General features: G+C 48.5%; 1 protein-coding gene across 9 annotated transcripts in view; it reads left to right on the top strand.

Moving 5' to 3' along the window:
• LOC140914588 (zinc finger protein 2-like) overlaps nt 1–21,064 on the top strand; it is a 50,135-nt gene that overhangs the window by 12,442 nt on the left and 16,629 nt on the right. Inside the window, exon 2 of one of the 9 annotated variants that reach the window (XM_073352755.1) lies at nt 14,270–14,439. The exons of the other annotated variants lie outside the window; for them this stretch is intronic. Within the exon in view, the coding sequence (XP_073208856.1) occupies nt 14,292–14,439 (148 nt within the window). The 5' untranslated portion in view covers nt 14,270–14,291. The remainder of the gene's footprint in view (nt 1–14,269; nt 14,440–21,064) is intronic. 9 annotated transcript variants of the gene reach the window in all.

Below are 21,064 nucleotides of genomic sequence, written 5' to 3'. Positions count from 1 at the left end.
ATGTTAGCTGCAATAGCAGACAGTGCTGCATGTTCATTCAGCAGACCTCGATGTTGTTCAGAAGACCACAGGCTTGATTCAGTGGTGAAGGAGCTACAGGAACACTAACCTATGTAAGCCTGTAACAATGGTACTAGCTCAGTCAGTGGACCAGGACATTGCCCCCTAGGCTGGCCAAAGGTGCCCCTCCTATGACTTCTACTTTTATACATTGATAGAAACAAGTTGCGTATCACACTCCTGACGTGGTTAGTTATCAGCGCTACACCTGGTATCTGCTAGTTGGAACAAAACATCCCCATCCATTATCCTGTCATCCCATCCTTATCTTACAAGGGGTTGGTGTGTTCTTGCACCATCTCTCAAGAATGTGTTTATGTGGTTACTTGGGAACTCTGGGTGTTCTTGTACCATCCTCTCCAGTCAGGAATGTGCTTACTTGGTCAGCCAATACCTAGTGTGTTACTTTGCCAAGGCTAGACCTGCTCTGGTTTCCCAGCCTTTGGTTCACTGTTTGTAATTGAGGTAGGCCTTGCTGGAGGATAACTAACTCTGCCCTTCTCCCTCATGATAAGGAACATAATTCTAGGCAATTGGAGTAGGCGTGTGGAGTTTAGAGCAATTAGAATAGTAGATCTCTAAACAGAAAGAAATGTTGAACCTTAACTATAGCAGAGCTGGCACGTTACTATAATTACTTCCCAAGTGTGTTGAGCTTGTGACAGTCAGATGGGCCCATCTGTTGAAAGAGACAATGCAAAGTTCCTGTTTAGGAATCCTTGGGAGGAGATCAGGCAGAGAGCAGTGGGAGAGGCGATGATAGGGAGCTGGTGCAGGGAGGGAGAGAGTAGTGGAAGGAAGGTAAGGGAGAATTAAGGAGGGTTGGGTGAGGAAGAGGGGAGATTGGGACTGGAGCTTCTGGGGAGTGGCCATGGAATGGGCTGGGGGAATGAGAGACTCGGAATGAGGAAAAGGGAGTGTTAGGGGGCTTATTCCTTCACCCACTTACTTCCCTGGTCCTTCTCGCATGAACAGAGAGCAACAATACCCGAAGTCCAAAGGTGCAAACAATTCGATGTTTATTGGGGTGAACTTCCAGCAAGCATGATTCCAGTTTCCTTCCTTAGTATCCTCCTTCCCAGCTCTGACACCACAGAGCCTTACACCTGTGTCCCTGTTCCCATTCCTACCCTTAGCCAAACATGATCCCAACTTCCTTACTCCCATTCCCTGTTCCCATTTCCCCCTTTAGCAAAACATGATTCCAATTTTCTTACCCCCATTCCCTGTTCCCATCTCACACACCCACATGCCCACCCCCACCCACACCCCCGTCACTTCCTCATTGACTACAGATTATATAGTAAAACTTGAGTTCTGCTTAGCTATACCTTAACCAATCATTTTCCTGAAATTTAACTAACCAATCCTAACATATTGTAACATGATTATGTAACCAATTATATCCCACCACCTCAATTAGTTTACACCCAGAAAAATTAATTATACAGCAGACAGGAACAATCACAGAACCAGACAGAGATTATACAGACAAACAACAGCAAAGTGGGAACTATAATGACAAAACAATACAGAAGTGAGGATTTCACATCCCAGCTATTGATAAGTGAGTTCTTGCCAGACAGGATGCTATCAAACTAAGTTTCCTTTTACATTTTCTAGGCACTTCCCTTTCTCTGGAGGTGATAGGAATACAATCCTGTCCTGATAGTGCCTAACAGCCCAATAGCACCTTATTTCAATGTGACTAGTTTGGAATGTGAGGATGTGACCCTTGGCTTCCCAGCTTATGGCTGCCTCTGCTGCTTAGCCAAAGGCCTGAGCCTAAGCACAGGGCCACAAACTGTCACAATAAGAGAAGGCCCTTACACTGGCAGACAGTGGTTTTGATTCTTTCTTTTATACCTCTATCACTAGCCAAGTGATAAGAATACACCTAAATTCTTAGAGTATAGGCCTTTACAGACAGGCCTGAATATCTATATCCTAACAGGGAGTGGAACTGTGTTGCTGTTGGTTGGGCAGGATTGGGTAGGCAAGCCAGGTTATGGGGGACTGGGGGAACACTGCGGTAGTTGTAGGGGGAAGCGGTTGGGGAATGGTTGCTCTAGTGAGTGGGGAGAGTCTGGTGGGAGAGGGACGACGGGAAGGTTTCATTGAAAGTTTTGGGGCAGTCCACTGAGATTGCTTTTGGTGCAGTCTCCAATGACCGATTGTGGTGCTTTGGAGTTCCACCCACATCAGGGATGAGTTGTCACTGCCTGCCCTGTAACCCTAGGTGTCTGCTGTGTTGCTTTGCCTCAGAGCCCTGGTACAAGCAGGATACTTACAGTGCAACAGCTCACTCTGGCTTCCACCAGCCTGGGTTACTCCTTGCAATGTGACCCCAACACCACCACCCCCAGTCCTGAACATCTCCTTCACTGTCCCCCTGTAGACAGGTTTCAGAGGGGTAGCCATGTTATTCCTTGACTTTTAAGTCTGTTGTTGAGTGTCCAGGGAGATTGAAGTCCAAGAGATCCACTTCCTGGACACTACAGTGCAAATAAGCGATGGTCACATAAACACCACCCTATACCGAAACCTACTGACTGCTATACTTGCCTACATGCCTCCAGTTTTCATCCAGACCACATCACATGATCCATTGTCTACAGCCAAGCCCTAAGATACAACCGCATTTTCTACAATCCATCAGACAGAGACAAACACCTACAGGATCTCTGTCAAGTGTTCTTAAAACTACAATACCCATCTGGGGAAGTAAAGAAACAGATTGACAGAGCCAGAAGGGTACCCAGAAGTCACCTACTACAGGGCAGGCCCAACAAAGAAAGTAACAGAATGCCACTAGCAATCACCTACAGCCCCCAACTAGCGCAGACTCCAGCGCATCGTCAAGGATCTACAACCTATCCTGAAGGACGATCCCTCAGTCTCACAGACCTTGGGAGACAGGCCAGTCCTCGCTTACAGGCAGCCCCCATCCTGAAGCAAATACTCACCAGCAACTACACACCACACAACAAAAATACTAACCCAGGAGCCAATCTTTGCAACAAACCCCGTTGCCAACTCTGTCTGCATATCTATTCAAGGGACACCATTGTAGGACCTAACCACATCAGCCACACCCTCAGGGGCTAGTTCACCTGCACATCTACCAATGTGGTATATGCCCTCATGTGCCCCTCTTCCATGTACATTGGCCAAACCAGACAGTTTCTATGCAAAAGAATAAATGGATACAAATCAAACATCAAGAATTGTAACATTCAAAAACCAGTAGGAGAGCACTTCAATCTCCCTGGACATTCTATAACAGATTTAAAAGTGGCCATTCTTCAACAAAAAAAACTTCAAAAACAGACTTCAACGGGAAACTGCAGAACTGGAATTAATTTGGAAACTTGACACCATCAAATTAGGCCTGAATAAAGACTGGGAGAGGCTGCGTCGCTACAAAAAGTAATTTCCCTCTGTTGATATTCACCCCTTCTTGTCAGCTGTTGGGAATAGGCCACTTCCACCTTGATTGAATTGGCCCCGTTAACTCTGACACCCCCCCCTCCACACACACACACACACACACTTGGGTAAGGCAACTCCCATCTTTTCATGTGCTTAAATATATATACCTGCCTAATATATATACCACTTTTATTTCAATCACAGCGCTGTGTTAGTTTATATTAAAAGTAAAGCAAGTTTGTTAATCAAAAAGGCATAGATTTAAGTGATATCAAGTATAATAAAGATAGGGTGACAGGGAAACAAACGTAAATATACCCTCTTAAGACTAAAACCTGATCTAACAAACTAGAGTCATTTGGTCAAAAAGGAGTCTCTCAGCAAGTCTCTTCTCCAGCAAGGGCTGACCAACTCCTGTGGCTTTGATCCTTTACAGAGTTCAAAGTGCTTGGTTTCGATGTCTCTAACTAAAAGGATCACTCAGGGGTTCTCTGACCATCTCTTTATAATTCAGTAAAGCTTTTTGTATTCTTCTAAAATGTATGCCTGCATACCCCCTTTTCTCCTGCAGGGAAGAGATATGATGTGGTCTGGCAAAGATTTCATGCTGGTTCCTCCCTCCGGTGATATTGAGTGGTTATCTCCTCCCCTTAGTAGCCTGGTGGCTTTGTTTACCTTTTCTGTAAATGGATTTCTAGTGTCTCTCAAGTTACCTTGGAGATGCATGCAAGCAGGTGGAACCACATTCCTTTGTCTTGGGTCGGTACTTTAAGTTCTGCCTGGCACACAATTGAGAACATAATTCCATCACGTTTGTAATTTTGCATGTCACCCATGTGGTTAGACGTTGATAGATGTTTGGCCGTGTGTGTGTTCCCTCTGTGTGCCACCCCAGCCTTGCACAGACAGCTGGCACTGCAGACCTCGAGGGAACCACCCAATGACCACAAGATCCGTTAAGGGACGAAGGCATCAGGCCAGGTTTCTTGTCAACGAAGCACTGTAGTAGTATGCCGCAGACTCTACTGGGCCACTAATCCATGAATGCCCATAACAATGGACCGGCTCAGTGAACGGCGGGACTTTCCGTTCCTCCCTAGGCCAGACAAAGATACTCCCTCTGAGATACATCTTTATACCACGATACAAGCAAGTAAGTACTGCTCCTCTGACATAGTTACTGTGGTTACTGCCCCCTGACGTGGCTAGTTATCACTTATTACCTCAGGGGTCTCAAACACGTGGCCTGCGTAGGGGACAATTTCCTGGTGCAAGTGCTAGAGGAGCCAACTAGGGGGGGAATCATAGAATCATAGAATATCAGGGTTGGAAGGGACCCCAGAAGGTCATCTAGTCCAACCCCCTGCTCGAAGCAGGACCAATTCCCACTTAAATCATCCCAGCCAGGGCTTTGTCAAGCCTGACCTTAAAAACCTCTAAGGAAGGAGATTCTACCACCTCCCTAGGTAACGCATTCCAGTGTTTCACCACCCTCTTAGTGAAAAAGTTTTTCCTAATATCCAATCTAAACCTCCCGCACTGCAACTTGAGACCATTACTCCTCGTTCTGTCATCTGCTACCATTGAGAACAGTCTAGAGCCATCCTCTTTGGAACCCCCTTTCAGGTAGTTGAAAGCAGCTATCAAATCCCCCCTCATTCTTCTCTTCTGCAGGCTAAACAATCCCAGCTCCCTCAGCCTCTCCTCACAACTCATGTGTTCTAGACCCCTAATCATTTTTGTTGCCCTTCGCTGGACTCTCTCCAATTTATCCACATCCTTCTTGTAGTGTGGGGCCCAAAGCTGGACACAGTACTCCAGATGAGGCCTCACCAATGTCGAATAGAGGGGAACGATCACGTCCCTTGATCTGCTCGCTATGCCCATACTTATACAGCCCAAAATGCCATTGGCCTTCTTGGCAACAAGGGCACACTGCTGACTCATATCCAGCTTCTCGTCCACTGTCACCCCTAGGTCCTTTTCTGCAGAACTGCTGCCTAGCCATTAGGTCCCTAGTCTGTAGCTCTGCATTGGGTTCTTCCGTCCTAAGTGCAGGACCCTGCACTTATCCTTATTGAACCTCATCAGATTTATTTTGGCCCAATCCTCCAATTTGTCTAGGTCCTTCTGTATCCTATCCCTCCCCTCCAGCGTATCTACCACTCCTCCCAGTTTAGTATCATCCGCAAATTTGCTGAGACTGCAATCCACACCATCCTCCAGATCATTTATGAAGATATTGAACAAAACCGGCCCCAGGACCGACCCTTGGGGTACTCCACTTGATACCGGCTGCCAACTAGACATGGAGCCATTGATCACTACCCGTTGAGCCCGACAATCTAGCCAGCTTTCTACCCACCTTATAGTGCATTCATCCAGCCCATACTTCCTTAACTTGCTGACAAGAATACTGTGGGAGACCATGTCAAAAGCTTTGCTAAAGTCAAGAAACAATACATCCACTACTTTCCCTTCATCCACAGAACCAGTAATCTCATCATAAAAGGCAATTAGATTAGTCAGGCATGACCTTCCCTTGGTGAATCCATGCTGGCTGTTCCTGATCACTTTCCTCTCATGCAAGTGCTTCAGGATTGATTCTTTGAGGACCTGCTCCATGATTTTTCCAGGGACTGAGGTGAGGCTGACTGGCCTGTAGTTCCCAGGATCCTCCTTCTTCCCTTTTCTAAAGATTGGCACTACATTAGCCTTTTTCCAGTCATCCGGGACTTCCCCGGTTCGCCACGAGTTTTCAAAGATAATGGCCAATGGCTCTGCAATCACAGCCGCCAATTCCTTCAGCACTCTCGGATGCAACTCGTCCGGCCCCATGGACTTGTGCACGTCCAGCTTTTCTAAATAGTCCCTAACCACCTCTATCTCCACAGAGGGTTGGCCATCTCTTCCCCATTTTGTGATGCCCAGCGCAGCAGTCTGGGAGCTGACCTTGTTAGTGAAAACAGAGGCAAAAAAAGCATTGAGTACATTAGCTTTTTCCACATCCTCTGTCACTAGGTTGCCTCCCTCATTCAGTAAGGGGCCCACACTTTCCTTGGCTTTCTTCTTGTTGCCAACATACCTGAAGAAACCCTTCTTGTTACTCTTGACATCTCTGGCTAGCTGCAGCTCCAGGTGCGATTTGGCCCTCCTGATATCATTCCTACATGCCCGAGCAATATTTTTATACTCTTCCCTGGTCATAAGTCCAACCTTCCACTTCTTGTAAGCTTCTTTTTTATGTTTAAGATCCGCTAGGATTTCACCATTAAGCCAAGCTGGTCGCCTGCCATATTTACTATTCTTTCGACTCATCGGGATGGTTTGTCCCTGTAACCTCAACAGGGATTCCTTGAAATACAGCCAGCTCTCCTGGACTCCTTTCCCCTTCAAGTTAGTCCCCCAGGGGATCCTGGCCATCCATTCCCTGAGGGAGTAGATCAGGGCATGCGATCTAGTAGCTTCCATGAGATGCCGGAAGAAAGCCTCATCCCCCTGGTCCGGTGGTCTATAGCAGACTCCCACCACTACATCACTCTTGTTGCACACACTTCTAAACTTAATCCAGAGATACTCAGGTTTTTCTGCAGTTTCGTACCGGAGCTCTGAGCAGTCATACTGCTCCCTTACATACAGTGCTACTCCCCCACCTTTTCTGCCCTGCCTGTCCTTCCTGAACAGTTTATAACCATCCATGACAGTACTCCAGTCATGTGAGTTATCCCACCAAGTCTCTGTTATTCCGATCACGTCATAGTTCCTTGACATCACCAGGACCTCCAGTTCTCCCTGCTTGTTTCCAAGGATTTGTGCATTTGTATATAAGCACTTGAGATAACCTGTTGATTGCCCCTCATTCCCAGTATGAGGCAGGAGCCCTCCCCTCACAGACATTCCTGCCTGTGCTTCCTCCCGGTATCCCGCTTTCCCACTTACCTCAGGGCTTTGGTCTCCTTCCCCCGGTGAACCTAGTTTAAAGCCCTCCTCACTAGGTTAGCCAGCCTGCTGGCAAAGATGCTCTTCCCTCTCTTCGTGAGATGGAGCCCGTCTCTGCCCAGCACTCCTCCTTCATGGAACACCATCCCATGGTCAAAGAATCCAAAGCCTTCTCTCCGACACCACCTGCGTAGCCATTCATTGACTTCCACGATTCGACGGTCCCTACCTAGGCCTTTTCCTTCTACGGGGAGGATGGACGAGAACACCACTTGCGCCTCCAACTCCTTTATCCTTCTTCCTAGAGCCACATAGTCCGCAGTGATCCGCTCAAGGTCATTCTTGGCAGTATCATTGGTGCCCACGTGGAGAAGCAGGAAGGGGTAGCGATCCGAGGGCTTGATGAGTCTCGGCAGTCTCTCCGTCATATCGCGAATCTTAGCCCCTGGCAAGCAGCAGACTTCTCGGTTTTCCCAGTCAGGGCGGCAGATAGATGACTCAGTCCCCCGAAGGAGAGAGTCCCCAACCACCACCACCCGCCTTCTCCTCTTGGGAGTGGTGGTCGTGGAACCCCCAACCTCAGGACATAGCATCTCATGCCTTCCAACCAGCGGAGTCTCCTTCTGCTTTCTCGCCCCAGACATATCATCTGGTCCACTCTCCGCAACGATACCTGTGGAGAGAACATGAAAGCTTTTCTTGGGAGCTTTTCTTGACCTGCTGCTCACAAACCGGGAAGAATTAGTAGGGGAAGCAAAAGTGGATGGGAATCTGGGAGGCAGTGACCATGAGTTGGTTGAGTTCAGGATCCTGACACAGGGAAGAAAGGTAAGCAGCAGGATACGGACCCTGGACTTCAGAAAAGCAGACTTCGACTCCCTCAAGGAACGGATGGGTAGGATCCCCTGGGGGACTAACATGAAGGGGAAAGGAGTCCAGGAGAGCTGGATGTATTTCAAGGAATCCCTGTTGAGGTTACAGGGACAAACCATCCCGATGAGTCGAAAGAATAGTAAATATGGCAGGCGACCAGCTTGGCTTAACGGTGAAATCCTAGCGGATCTTAAGCATAAAAAAGAAGCTTACAAGAAGTGGAAGTTTGGACATATGACCAGGGAAGAGTATAAAAATATTGCTCGGGCATGTAGGAATGAAATTAGGAGGGCCAAATTGCACCTGGAGCTGCAGCTAGCGAGAGATGTCAAGAGTAACAAGAAGGGTTTCTTCAGGTATGTTGGCAACAAGAAGAAAGCCAAGGAAAGTGTGGGCCCCTTACTGAATGAGGGAGGCAACCTAGTGACAGAGGATGTGGAAAAAGCTAATGTACTCAATGCTTTTTTTGCCTCTGTCTTCACTAACAAGGTCAGCTCCCAGACTACTGCGCTGGGCATCACAACATTGGGAATAGATGGCCAGCCCTCTGTGGAGAAAGAAGTGGTTAGGGACTATTTAGAAAAGCTGGACGTGCACAAGTCCATGGGGCCGGACGAGTTGCATCCGAGAGTGCTAAAGGAACTGGTGGCTGTGATTGCAGAGCCATTGGCCATTATCTTTGAAAACTCGTGGCGAACGGGGGAAGTCCCGGATGACTGGAAAAAGGCTAATGTAGTACCAATCTTTAGAAAAGAGAAGAAGGAGGATCCTGGGAACTACAGGCCAGTGAGCCTCACTTCAGTCCCCGGAAAAATCATGGAGCAGGTCCTCAAAGAATCAATCCTGAAGCACTTGCATGAGAGGAAAGTGATCAGGAACGGTCAGCATGGATTCACCAAGGGAAGGTCATGCCTGACTAATCTAATCGCATTCTATGATGAGATTACTGGTTCTGTGGATGAAGGGAAAGCAGTGGATGTATTGTTTCTTGACTTTAGCAAAGCTTTTGACACTGTCTCCCACAGTATTCTTGCCATTAAGTTAAAGAAGTATGGGCTGGATGAATGCACTATGAGGTGGGTTGAAAGTTGGCTAGATTGTCGGGCTCAACGGGTAGTGATCAATGGCTCCATGTCTAGTTGGCAGCCGGTGTCAAGTGGAGTGCCCCAGGGGTCGGTCCTGGGGCCGGTTTTGTTCAATATCTTCATAAATGATCTGGAGGATGGTGTGGATTGCACTCTCAGCAAATTTGCGGATGATACTAAACTGGGAGGAGTGGTAGATACGCTGGAGGGGAGGGATAGGATACAGAAGGACCTAGACAAATTGGAGGATTGGGCCAAAAGAAATCTGATGAGGTTCAATAAGGATAAGTGCAGGGTCCTGCACCTAGGACGGAAGAACCCAATGCATGGCTACAGACTAGGGACCGAATGGCTAGGCAGCAGTTCTGCGGAAAAGGACCTAGGGGTGACAGTGGATGAGAAGCTGGATCTGAGTCAGCAGTGTGCCCTTGTTGCCAAGAAGGCCAATGGCATTTTGGGCTGTATAAGTAGGGGCATAGCGAGCAGCTCGAGGGACATGATCGTTCCCCTCTATTGGACATTGGTGAGGCCTCATCTGGAGTACTGTGTCCAGTTTTGGGCCCCACACTACCAGTAGGATGTGGATAAATTGGAGAGAGTCCAGCAAAGGGCAACAGAAATGATTAGGGTTCTGGAACACATGACTTATGAGGAGAGGCTGAGGGAACTGGGATTGTTTAGCCTGCAGAAGAGAAGAATGAGGGGGGATTTGATAGCTGCTTTCAACTACCTGAGAGGTAGTTCCAGAGAGGATGGTTCTAGACTATTCTCAGTGGTGGAAGAGGACAGGACAAGGAGTAATGGTCTCAAGTTGCAGTGGGGGAGGTTTAGGTTGGATATTAGGAAAAACTTTGTCACTAGGAGGGTGGTGAAACACTGGAATGTGTTGCCTAGGGAGGTGGTGGAATCTCCTTCCTTAGAAGTTTTTAAGGTCAGGCTTGACAAAGCCCTGGCTGGGATGATTTAATTGGGGATGGGTCCTGCTTTTGAGCAGGGGGTTGGACTAGATGATCTCCTGAGGTCCGTTCCAACCCTGATATTCTATGATTCTAGACGATGGCCTCTGCAGTGTGTATAGGAGAGACTAGGGTTACACTTCTCTGAGCAAAGCTTATGCTCCACCATGTCTTCCAGAGAAGTTTGCAGCTCCATCAAATGTACAAGCAGCCATTTGTTTGTGGTCCAAATTGACAAGCATGTAACTCTTCTAAGATGTGGATTGTCACAGATGCAACCAATCTAGAAATGCATGTACTGGCCTACCACTGACATCAAGATAATGTACACAATGACGTAATACTTGATGACCATTTGCATTGGTACATTCATCAGCCATATATGCACATTTTTTGAATATGGTGAGAGAGATCTTCACTTTTTCAACTGTTGAGTCTTTCACTCTTGCACCACATGCGTCTAGCCAGTCAGTTGAGTTTCTTGCGGAAAGATAGTGAGCATTTGCTGGTCTTGTTCGGAACCAGTGTTCAACTTCAGGATGAACAAGTGACAATGCACTTAACATTGGCCTCCAGTTTGTAATGTGTGGTATCTCTTGCCTAAATAGAAAGTATTAGCATTCTTAACAGCCTCATGAACACTCACCGGTGTTCTCTTTGGTCAATGGAGACTCAAAGTTCAGAGGTGCTTTCACATGAGTGCACTGCCCAGGTGGGGGCAAGAAGGCACCTTGCTCCTTCCTCCAGCTGCTCACTGTTCACTCTGTCCACTGTTGTTCGTTGTGCCACCATTCACTTCATCGCTTTTGTTACCAATGGCCATGTGCCATCACCTTCTGCTGCCAACTGCCACTGTGACCTCTGCGAGTTGGTCTCTTGAGGTTCCACCCAGCTCTCAGTGATTTCAGCTGAGCTCTCAGTGCGGGAACCTCGCTGCTAGTGCAGACTGGGCCGTCTCTTCCACAGAAACACTGTCCCACAGCGGGTCTAAGCACTTAAACCTGATTATCAGTGATTTCAGCTGTAGTAAGAAGAAAAGGAGGACTTGTGGCACCTTAGAGACTAACAAATTTATTTGAGCATAAGCTTTCATGAGCTACAGCTCACTACAAAGGATGCATCCGATGAAGTGAGCTGTAGCTCACAAAAGCTTATACCACAAGTCCTCCTTTCCTTTTTGCGGATACAGACTAACACGGCTGCTACTCTGAAACCTGTCATTCAGCTGTAATGGTCACTTAACAGAACAAAGACTATCTATGGAGCCTAATCAGCTCTGTCTTTAAACAGTGGAGAGGGGCAGGTCAAATAGTACTTGTGACTCAGGCAGACCATCAAGTAAAACACCTGTCCCCACTCTCTCTGGATGCCCTCAATCAGGAGAGGCTAAGTACAGTTCTCCTGCCCTTTACTCATACAATAAGAATAACAACATTTCTTTACCCCCTGCATTCAAGTGATTTGTAACCTAACCCCAGCCAAAATCTATCACTTGGGCAACACAGCTCTATTTGCTGGATACCTAGGTAGATTAGGTGTGAATGTAAATACAGTCTGGTCCTGAAGCCTTTCCCCCTAGCTCATCACTAGCTGTCAGGGACAGTGCATTTAGACTTTGCTTACAAATCATAATTTGAAATTATTAGGTTGGCCAATATCACCAAAATGAATGCACTGATATGGTCATAAAAACACCAGCTGCATAAGGAAGCTAGTCTATGTTTATACTTTTCAAATCTATTGTACTTTTTCAGATACACTTATTTTACCATACACTGTATATTGTGACAAAGCTCTGTCCTTGCCTCTGTGGGTCCCGCGTTTCCTGGCAGATTTCGCTAGCCTCAGAAGCTCACTGTGACCCCCCACATAACCCTTCTTTCTCTAGAGACAAGGGTCACAGTCTACTGAGCCATTATCATAAGCCAGCAAGGGAGGTGAGGAGAAGTTATCCTTCCTTGCACAGACTCTGTTGTCTCCCAGTCTCAGTGATTAATCAGGGGGCAAAGGTTGCGGGGGGGAGCCCAGGCCTAGCCTCTACTCCGGGCTCCAGCCCAGGGACCCTAATAGTATCAGCTATGGTAGCTGACCTTTTAGAAACATGACATGTACAATTCCCTGGGCTACTTTCCCCACAGCAGCCCTCACTTCCTCAAGCTCCACTTCACGCTTACCTCAGGGCCTCCTTCCTTGTGCCTGATATGGTGTGTACTACTCAGCCTCTCCTTCCACAACTTCCTTCCACAGCTCCTGACGTGCACACCCATCTGACTCACTGGGAGGCTTTTAACTAATTTCAGCCAGCCCCTGATTGGCTTCAGGTGTCCCAATCAACCTAGCATTCTCCCTGCCTTCTGGAAAGTTCTTAATTGGCCCCAGGTGTCTTAATTGACCTGGAGCAGCTTCCATTTCACCTAACCTGGTACCAGGGATTTGTTTAGCCTGGAGCTAATATATCTATCTCCCACTACTTTTCTATAGCCATCTGGCCTTGCCCCGTCACAATATGCTTTTAAATTGTGTATTAATGTTTCAATTTCAATTCAGATTTCCAAGCAAGCACTAAAGTGGCAACACTGCATGTAACTAGTTCATAAAACTGCGGGGGGGGGGTGTTGGGGAAATTCACGGTGGGTAAACACCCCCAAAGGGGGGGGGTGTAGGGAAATCCCTACAACACAATGCACCATGAAAACATGATGCATTCACCTGAAAAATCGGAGAGGAAAAAGTTCAGCAGCTTAAAGCAGCATTTGCCAAGCAAAGAAATTTCTTTTCAGAGATTAACAAGTCTAGCAAAGATTCAGTAAGAGCAAATTTTGTGATAAGCGAAATGATAGCTAATTCATTATGACTTTTTACAGAAGGCCCATTCATAAAAGAATGTCTTTTGAGGGCCAGCGAAATTTTATGTCCTGATAGGAAGAAAGTTTTTGAAGGCATAAGCATGTCTGCCAATACAGTTGCCTTCAGGATAATGGATTTGGCCGGTAATGTGCAAAAACAATTGATTCAAATGGCAAAAGTCTTCGAAGCATTTTCAGTTGCTCTTGATAAGAGTACAGATGTATCAGATACTACACTGTGTGCAGTGTTCATAGGAGGTGTGGATTGTAATTTGAATATAACTGAAGAATTGCTAGACTTAATGCCACTGAAGGGTACCACAGTGGGACGGGACATATTTAAAGTCTGGAAGAGTGCATTGAAAAAGCTGAGTTGCCATGGAACAAACTTGTATCTTTGGCTTTGGACGGTGCGCCATCAATGTGCTCTGAAAACATTGATGTGGTTGGATTATTGAAGACCAATCTGAACAGCCTCAATATACCAACAATTGGCTTCACCAGTATACATTGCATTTTGCACCAAAAAGCCCTGTGTAGTAAAAGTCAACAAATGGAGTTATGGATGTAGTTGTTAAAACCATTAATTTTATACGTGCACAAGGGCTGAATCACAGTTTTCTAGCAAGTAGGGACAGTGAATATGGGGAACTTCTGTATCACACTCAAGTTAGATGGGCTGAGTCGTGGAAATGTTTTGAAGTGTTTTTTTGGACTTAGAGAAGAGATTGATTCCTTCATGAAAATGAAAAACAAGGAGGTTCCTCAGCCTGCTGATTCCACTTTTATCTGCAACCTTGCTTTTCTAACAGATGTAACTGATCACCTGAATGCACTGAACTTGAAGCTTCAGGGTAGAAAACAGGTTATAACACAGATGTACGACAGTGTTACGACATTCAAAGTCAAGCTTACTTTATGCGGGAAACAGCTGACTGCTGGCAGTTTGATCCATTTCTCAACTCTGAATTCCTTAGGAAAAGTTGAATCCAAATCCTTGAAAGAATATACAGATATCCTTTCTAACTTACACAAACAGTTTGATGTGTGGTTTAAAGATTTCAACTTTTGTCCACAGCAAATGGTGTGGAAAATTGTCAATGTTGCAGAGGAAATACAGATGGAGTTACTGGAGCTTCAGTGTGATAAAGCATTTTGAAGCAGAAGTGTACAGATGTTGGAATTCCAGAATTCTACCAGTTTCTTTCACAAGAAAGATTTTCCATGTTATTCTCTGCTTCCGCAAGGGTAATGGCAATGTTTGGAAGTACATATATATATGAACAGTTTTGTTTCCTCTTCCATGAAGATTAAGGTCAAGGCTCACTGATGAACATTTGAAAGCAACACTGAGATTGGTTTCATCTTAGGATATCAAACTGAATATTGATGCTCTGGTTGATGCAAAACGCTGCCAACTAAGTGGCCAAAAATGAAATGATTGTCAAAATTGGCACTGACTTTTAGCATTACAGTTTTTAAAAAGTTAATACATTAACTTTTAATAGCATACTATATTACTCTTCATTTTTGACTATACTTTTGTATCATTGTATGAAAAGGTTTCAGTGATGCGGCCCTCGGGCCAATGTACGAGTCCTCATGTGGCCCTCATGGTGATTTGAGTTTGAGATCCCTGTATTACCTTATACATGTTGCTTTGATCAAAACATCTCTATTACGTACTGTCATCCTGACCTTATCTTTCAGGAGGGGTCAGTGTGTTCCTGTTATCCTTGGGGAATGTTTTTGTACCATCCTCGATATTGGGATGTTCTGGTGCCACTTGATATCAGGATGGGTTTTCATGAGTACTCTGTGCTTAGCACTTCTTAGGAATGTGTATTTCTGCAATATCAGCCCTGTTCTTGCCAGATTCTGTGAGCAGGTCCTGCCTTATACCAGGCCTCTGATACAAGGGCTTATGTCTCAGGCTCTCTTCCTACTACAACCCATACATGCGCCCACACAATTGTATTAATGATCAGTGAGTTCTGAGTTTGAGTGCTTGCTCATGTCCATTCAGCTTAGGTGCGTGTCCTCCCCACATGCACTGGTGCCAGAAGTTTTTCCCTCAGCAGTATCCATAGGGGACCAGCGCTGGCACCCCCTGGAGTGGCGCGCACATGCCGCAGTATATATGGCACCGCTAGCTCCCCCCACCCTCAGTTCCTTCTTGCTGCCAGTGACAGTGCTGGAACTGTTGCTGCTTTAGCTACTGCTGTTGCTGCTTGTTCATACAAACTAGTTAATTCGTGTATTCTAGTGTATATAGTTTTCTGTTAGTGTTTGTAAATCCCTTAGCTATAGTTAGGGACTTCGTAGGTCCCGAACGGGACTTTGCCTCGGGACGGGGCATGCCCCAGGCTTTAAGCCCTGTGATTGCTGCAAGAGGCCCATGCCCATTAGTGATCCACACAGCAGTTGTCTGAGTTGCTTGGGCAAAGGGCACATTAGTGAAAAGTGCAAAATGTGCAAGGCCTTCAAGCCAAGGACTAAGAAGGAGCGCAGTATTCATTTAAGAGTGCTCCTTATGGAGTCAGCCCTCAGCCGAGTCGGAGCGTTGCTCTGGTGCTGGGCACCGAGCACCATGATCTCAGTATGCAGGTCCCCACAGGGACCGTCCACTGGTTGGCACCGGTCCCCATCTGTGGCTCTGACCAAGAAGCCCAAGAAGACAGTGCTAGGTAGGTCTCCAACCTCCCACAAGGGGAAGGATAAGACTGGGTGTGAGCAAGATCCCATGCCTGGCAACTCTTCGCCCCCATCGGGATCTCAGGCACAAGCTCTGGTGGAGCGGTGGAGCCCAGCTTGCTCCCTGCCAGCTACCCTGGATAGCGACAGAGGCTTCCGTCAGGTCCAGGTACCGTCCATGCAAGAAGCCCTGTAGGCAGCAAAGGAGATCACGTCCCTCCTGGTGCTGCCCACACTGGATCCTGCTGTTCCCCAGTCACAGGGTAAACTCGCGTTCAGACTGCTTCAGTCCCCACCTCAGCCGCACCATTCCCTCTTGTGGGGGATGTCTCGCCAGTGCTCGCCCTCCCGTAGCCGCCACACCTCTGACCGCAAAAGGCAGACGCGGTGCAGCCACATTTGGTCCCCAGACCTTGTGCATGAGCAGAGAGGCGCAAGAGGCAGCTCGCTGGCTATCTCTTCTCTCCTTTCCTCCCCCCACCCCCACCCCGGCAGGAGTACTGGTCCCAGCACCCGGTATCTCCGAGGCCACGGTTCCGCTCCAGGGACCCGTTGAGAGATCGACATTACCATTCCTCGGACCATCATTGATTCCCTAGAAGGTCATCACTGTGTGCGGGCACTTCCCGGCACCAGGCCCATTGTGACTCCAGGTCCCACTCCTCATCCTGGTAAGATTAGTCAAGTGCAAGACATAGATCACTGGCTCCAAGCTGGTGCAGATGCATCAAGCACCACCAGTCCCTAAGACCCTGCTCCAAATCAAACTCTAGGAGGAATGACTGGCACCAGTCAGGACAGAGCCACCGTTCCACTCTGTCCTGGGAGCAACCGCTCAGGATCCAGCCCTGGTTCAGAGCGAGGTTCCCTGACGGCAGGACAAGCTCCAGGACAAGCTACGCTGTTGGCACTGAAATCGGCCCCATGGCCTCAGGCACAGTGGCCGGCGCCGTGGTACCCATGGAACCTTTGGGAGTTCACCCAGCCCTTCAAGGCCACCCGGTCAGTGTCTGGAACCTCAGAGAGACCAGCTGTCCTGTCTTCCACCTGTGCACAAAGACTCGCACGCAAGGACCCCGTAGGTCCAAGAGGGAGTAAGCCGCTGGGCCACCAATGGTTATGGAGAACCCTACAGCACCAGCATCTTCCTTTTTATTGCCAGACAAGGCTATAACGGAGCCCCCTCCCCCAGTTCCTCTAGATGATGTTAAAGCGCACCAGGAACTACTGAAGAGGGTCACTGCCAACCTGGATCTTCAGGTAGAGGAGCCTTCAGACTCTCTTTGATGTGCTCTGCTCCACAGCACTGGGCAGGGTGACTTTGCCCCTTCATGAAGAGGTCTCTAAAATCACTGATGCCCTGTGGTAAACTTTCTCCTCCCTGCCACCCATCTCCAATGGGGTGGAGCACAAGTACTTTGTGCCATCCAAAGGCCACAAGTACCTGTACACCCACCCTACTCCTAACTCCCTAGTGATTAGAAGCAGCTAACCACAGGGTGAACCCGGGTCTACCCCTAAGAACAAAGACTCCCAATAGACTAGACTTGTTTGGGTGTAAGGTTTATTTGTTCTATAGTCTCCAGTTGAGGGTGGCCAACCATCAAGCCCTCCTGAGATGCTGTGACTTTAACATGTGGCAAGCCATGGCCAAGTTCGAGGGCTCTCTTCCTGAGGCTTCTAGGAAGGAGTTCAGAGCAATTATGGAGGAGGGCATAATTGTGGCCAGGGCGACACTCCAGGTGGCATTGGATGTGGCGGACACTGCTGTCCAAACCACAGCCATCGCCATGCACCAGGCATCTTGGCTGCTCCTTTCTGGTTTGTCCATGGAGGCTCAGCAGTCAATGCAGGACCTTCCCTTTGATGGGCAAGCCCTGTTTGCAGAACAGATGGACAATAAGCTCCATGGCCTAAAGGACTCCCGTACAACACTTAAAATGCTGGGCCTGTATGTTCCCAGCCCTGCCCACAAGCAGTTCAAGCCACAGCAGCCTCTGGGCCAGGGGAGCCACCCTTGCCAGGAGCCTCCCCATAAGAAATCCAGAGGCTACCAGTGGCGTACTAGCCAACAGCCTTCACAGGCTTCTCAATCAATCTTGACCCACAATAAGCAGGCGGGCAAGCGCTCGTTTTGAGAGTATGCCCAAAGGCAACATACGGGACTGTTCCCAGAATCCTCCCTCCCCTATTTTAACCAACCGGCTTTCTCCTTTGCTCCCTGCATGGGCATCTATAACATCAGACCAATGGGTCCTCAATACGGTGGTGTGGGGTTACACTCTTCAGTTGTTTTCTACCCCTCCTTCCCACCCCACCTCCCCGTCCCTCTTCAGGTACCCTTCTCACAAGGGGTTACTGCAGCTAGGTGCAGTGGAGGTCGTTCCTCCGGAGTACAAGTACAAGGGGTTCTAGTCACATTACTTTTTAATCCCAAAGGCCAAGGGCAGTCTGCGGCATATCCTGGACCTGCGAGACTTGAACCGCTTCCTAATGAAGCTGAGGTTCCATATGGTCTCCCTGGCATCCGTCATCCCCTCCCTGGATCCAGGAGACTGGTATGCTGCCCTCGATCTGAAAAGTGCATACTTCCACATCGCCATTTTCGAGGGACACAGACACTTCCTCTGGTTTATGGTAGGTCCCAACCGCTATCAGTTCATGGTACTCCCATTTGGGAGGTATTTACCCAAGTGCATGTCGGTAGTGGCAGCTTACCTCAGATGTTGGGGTGTCCAGCTCTACCCTTCCATCGATGACTGGCTGGTCCAAGGCAGCTCCAGGTCCAAAGGCATGTCACGATGCTATTAGCCACTTGTCATCGCCTCGGCCTGTTGTAGATTTTTTTTTTTTTTGTCATTTACCATTAGTTCTGGTACAGAGGATAGAGTTCATCGGAGCAGTCCTCAACTCATCCTCTGCCATAGTGTTCCTGCCATTGGAGAGATTCAGGGCATTGCTGGACCTCATCATGGAAGTCTCTGCATTTCCCCTGACTACAGCCAGGGTTTGCCTGCACCTCCTAGGTCACGTGGCAGCATGCACATATGTGGTGTGCCACGCCAAGCTCCGGATGTGACCCCTGCAGCAGTGGCTGGTGATGGTCTTCTCCTAGTCCAGGGACCACCTGGAAAAGGTCGTTACCATCCCTGCGACGATACTTACCTCACTGTGATGGTGGACTGATCCCAGGTAAGTCCTAGAAGAAGTTCCCTTTGTCAGCACTCCTCATTAGCTGAGTTGATTTCAGATGCCTCGGATGGGGGGGTGCACCTCTGCACCCTCCAGACCCAAAGTATGTGGTCCCCAGAGGAGTCGACGCTACACATCAATGTCAAAAAGCTCAGAGCGGTGCGTGGTCTTCCTACCTCACTTGTCGGGCAGAGTGATTAGTCTTGACGGACGACACAGCCTTGATGTTCTACATCAACAGGCAAGGCGGTGTGCGATCCTTGGCCCTCTGCCAAGAGGCACTCCATCTCTGGGACTTCTGCATTGACCACGGAATCCATCTAGAAGCGTGTCACCTTCTGGGGGCCAGGAACACGCTAGCAGATCACCTAAGCAGGGACTTCTCCTCTCACCACAAGTGGTTGCTCCACCCGGAGGTAGCTGGCACGATCTTCCAGAGGTGGGGAACTCCCCAAGTGTATTCGTTTGCCACCAGGCAGAACAGGAGGTTTCACAAGTTTTGCTCCAGACAGGGTCTGGGCAAGGGCTTCCTCTCCGATGCCTTCCTCCTGGCATGGGCAGGAAGCCTGATGTACGCATTCCCTCCAATTCCACTCATCAAAGTCCTAGCAAAAATCAAGAGAGACAAGGCTCAGGTTATCATGCTTGCCCCAGTGTGGCCTTGCCAGCACCGGTTTGGGACGTTATCAAGTTTCCCAGCAATCCGTCCCCGGCCCCAGAAGGTCCTCCTCAAGAGTAGAAAGCCTTCGACTAGGCAGACCTACCTGGCAAAGTGGACCAGGTTCTCCCGCTGGGCGGCTGAACGGGGCATCTCCCCTTTGCATTCTTCGGTGCAGTTGATCTTAGACTACCTGCTTCATTTGAGAAACCAGAGACTGGTGCACTCCTCTATCAAGGTGTACGTGGCGGCCTTTTCCACCTTTTATCCACCAATCCAGTGGCAGATGGTGTACTTCCATGACGTGACAGTCAGGTTCCTTAGAGGCCCCGAGAGACTTTTTCCTCAAGTTTGGTCCCCGGCCCCTCAGTGGGATCTCAACTTGGTTCTGTCCTCGCTCACAGGTCTGCCCTTTGAGCCTTTGGCTTCGTGCTTCCTGTCTCACCTGCCATGGAAGGTAGCTTTCCTGGTGGCAGTGACATCGGTGAGGCAAGTCTCCGAGCCCTGACCTCAACCGCCATACACGGTCTTCGATGAGGACAAGGTTCAGCTCCAGCCCCACCTGGCCTTCCTTCCCAAGGTGGTGTCTACTTTCCACATGGGCCAGGATATCTTCCTTCCAGTTTTCTGCCCTAAGCTCCATGAGACTAGTGAAGAGCGGTGCCTTCATGCTCTGGACGTAAGAAGGGCCCTGGATTTCTACCTAGATCGGACAAAGCCTTTCCATAAATTGACTCAGCTTTTAATCTCTGCAGCTGATTGGATGAAGGGCCTCCTGGTGTTCACGCAGAGGATTTCTAACTGGATCACCTCTTGCATTCGGACCTGCTACGAGTTAGCGGGAGTCCCTCCACTGCCGATCGTCAGAGAGCAGGCATCTTCAGCAGCCTTCCTGGCACACTTCCCGATCTAGGACATCTGTGGAGCCATGACGTGGTCCTCCAGGCACATGTTCACGGCCCACTACGCTATCACTCAGCAGGTCAGGGATGACACTGGGTTTGGCAGAGCTGTGTTGCAATCTACACATCTGTGAACTCCTACCCACCTCTGAAGGGTACTGCTGGGAGTCACCTAAGTTGAATGGTCGTGAGCAAGCACTCAAAGAAGACGGATACCTTTCTGTAACTGGTGTTCTTCGAGATGTGTTGCTCATGTCCATTCCACAACCTGCTGGAAACTCCAACAGTGGAGAAGGAGGGCAAGAAGGAACTGAGGATGGGGGAAGCCAGCAGCGCCGGAGCCAGTCCCCTATGGATACCACTGAGGAAAAAACTTCCAGCACCGGTGCATGTGGTGAGCACACACACCTAAGTTGAATGGACATGA

The sequence above is a fragment of the Lepidochelys kempii genome, chromosome 7 (assembly GCF_965140265.1).
Source record: "Lepidochelys kempii isolate rLepKem1 chromosome 7, rLepKem1.hap2, whole genome shotgun sequence".
Classification (NCBI taxonomy): Eukaryota; Metazoa; Chordata; order Testudines; family Cheloniidae; genus Lepidochelys; species Lepidochelys kempii.
The sequence above is the reverse complement of the archived record's forward strand: the minus strand, read 5'-3'. Positions and strand labels throughout refer to the sequence as shown.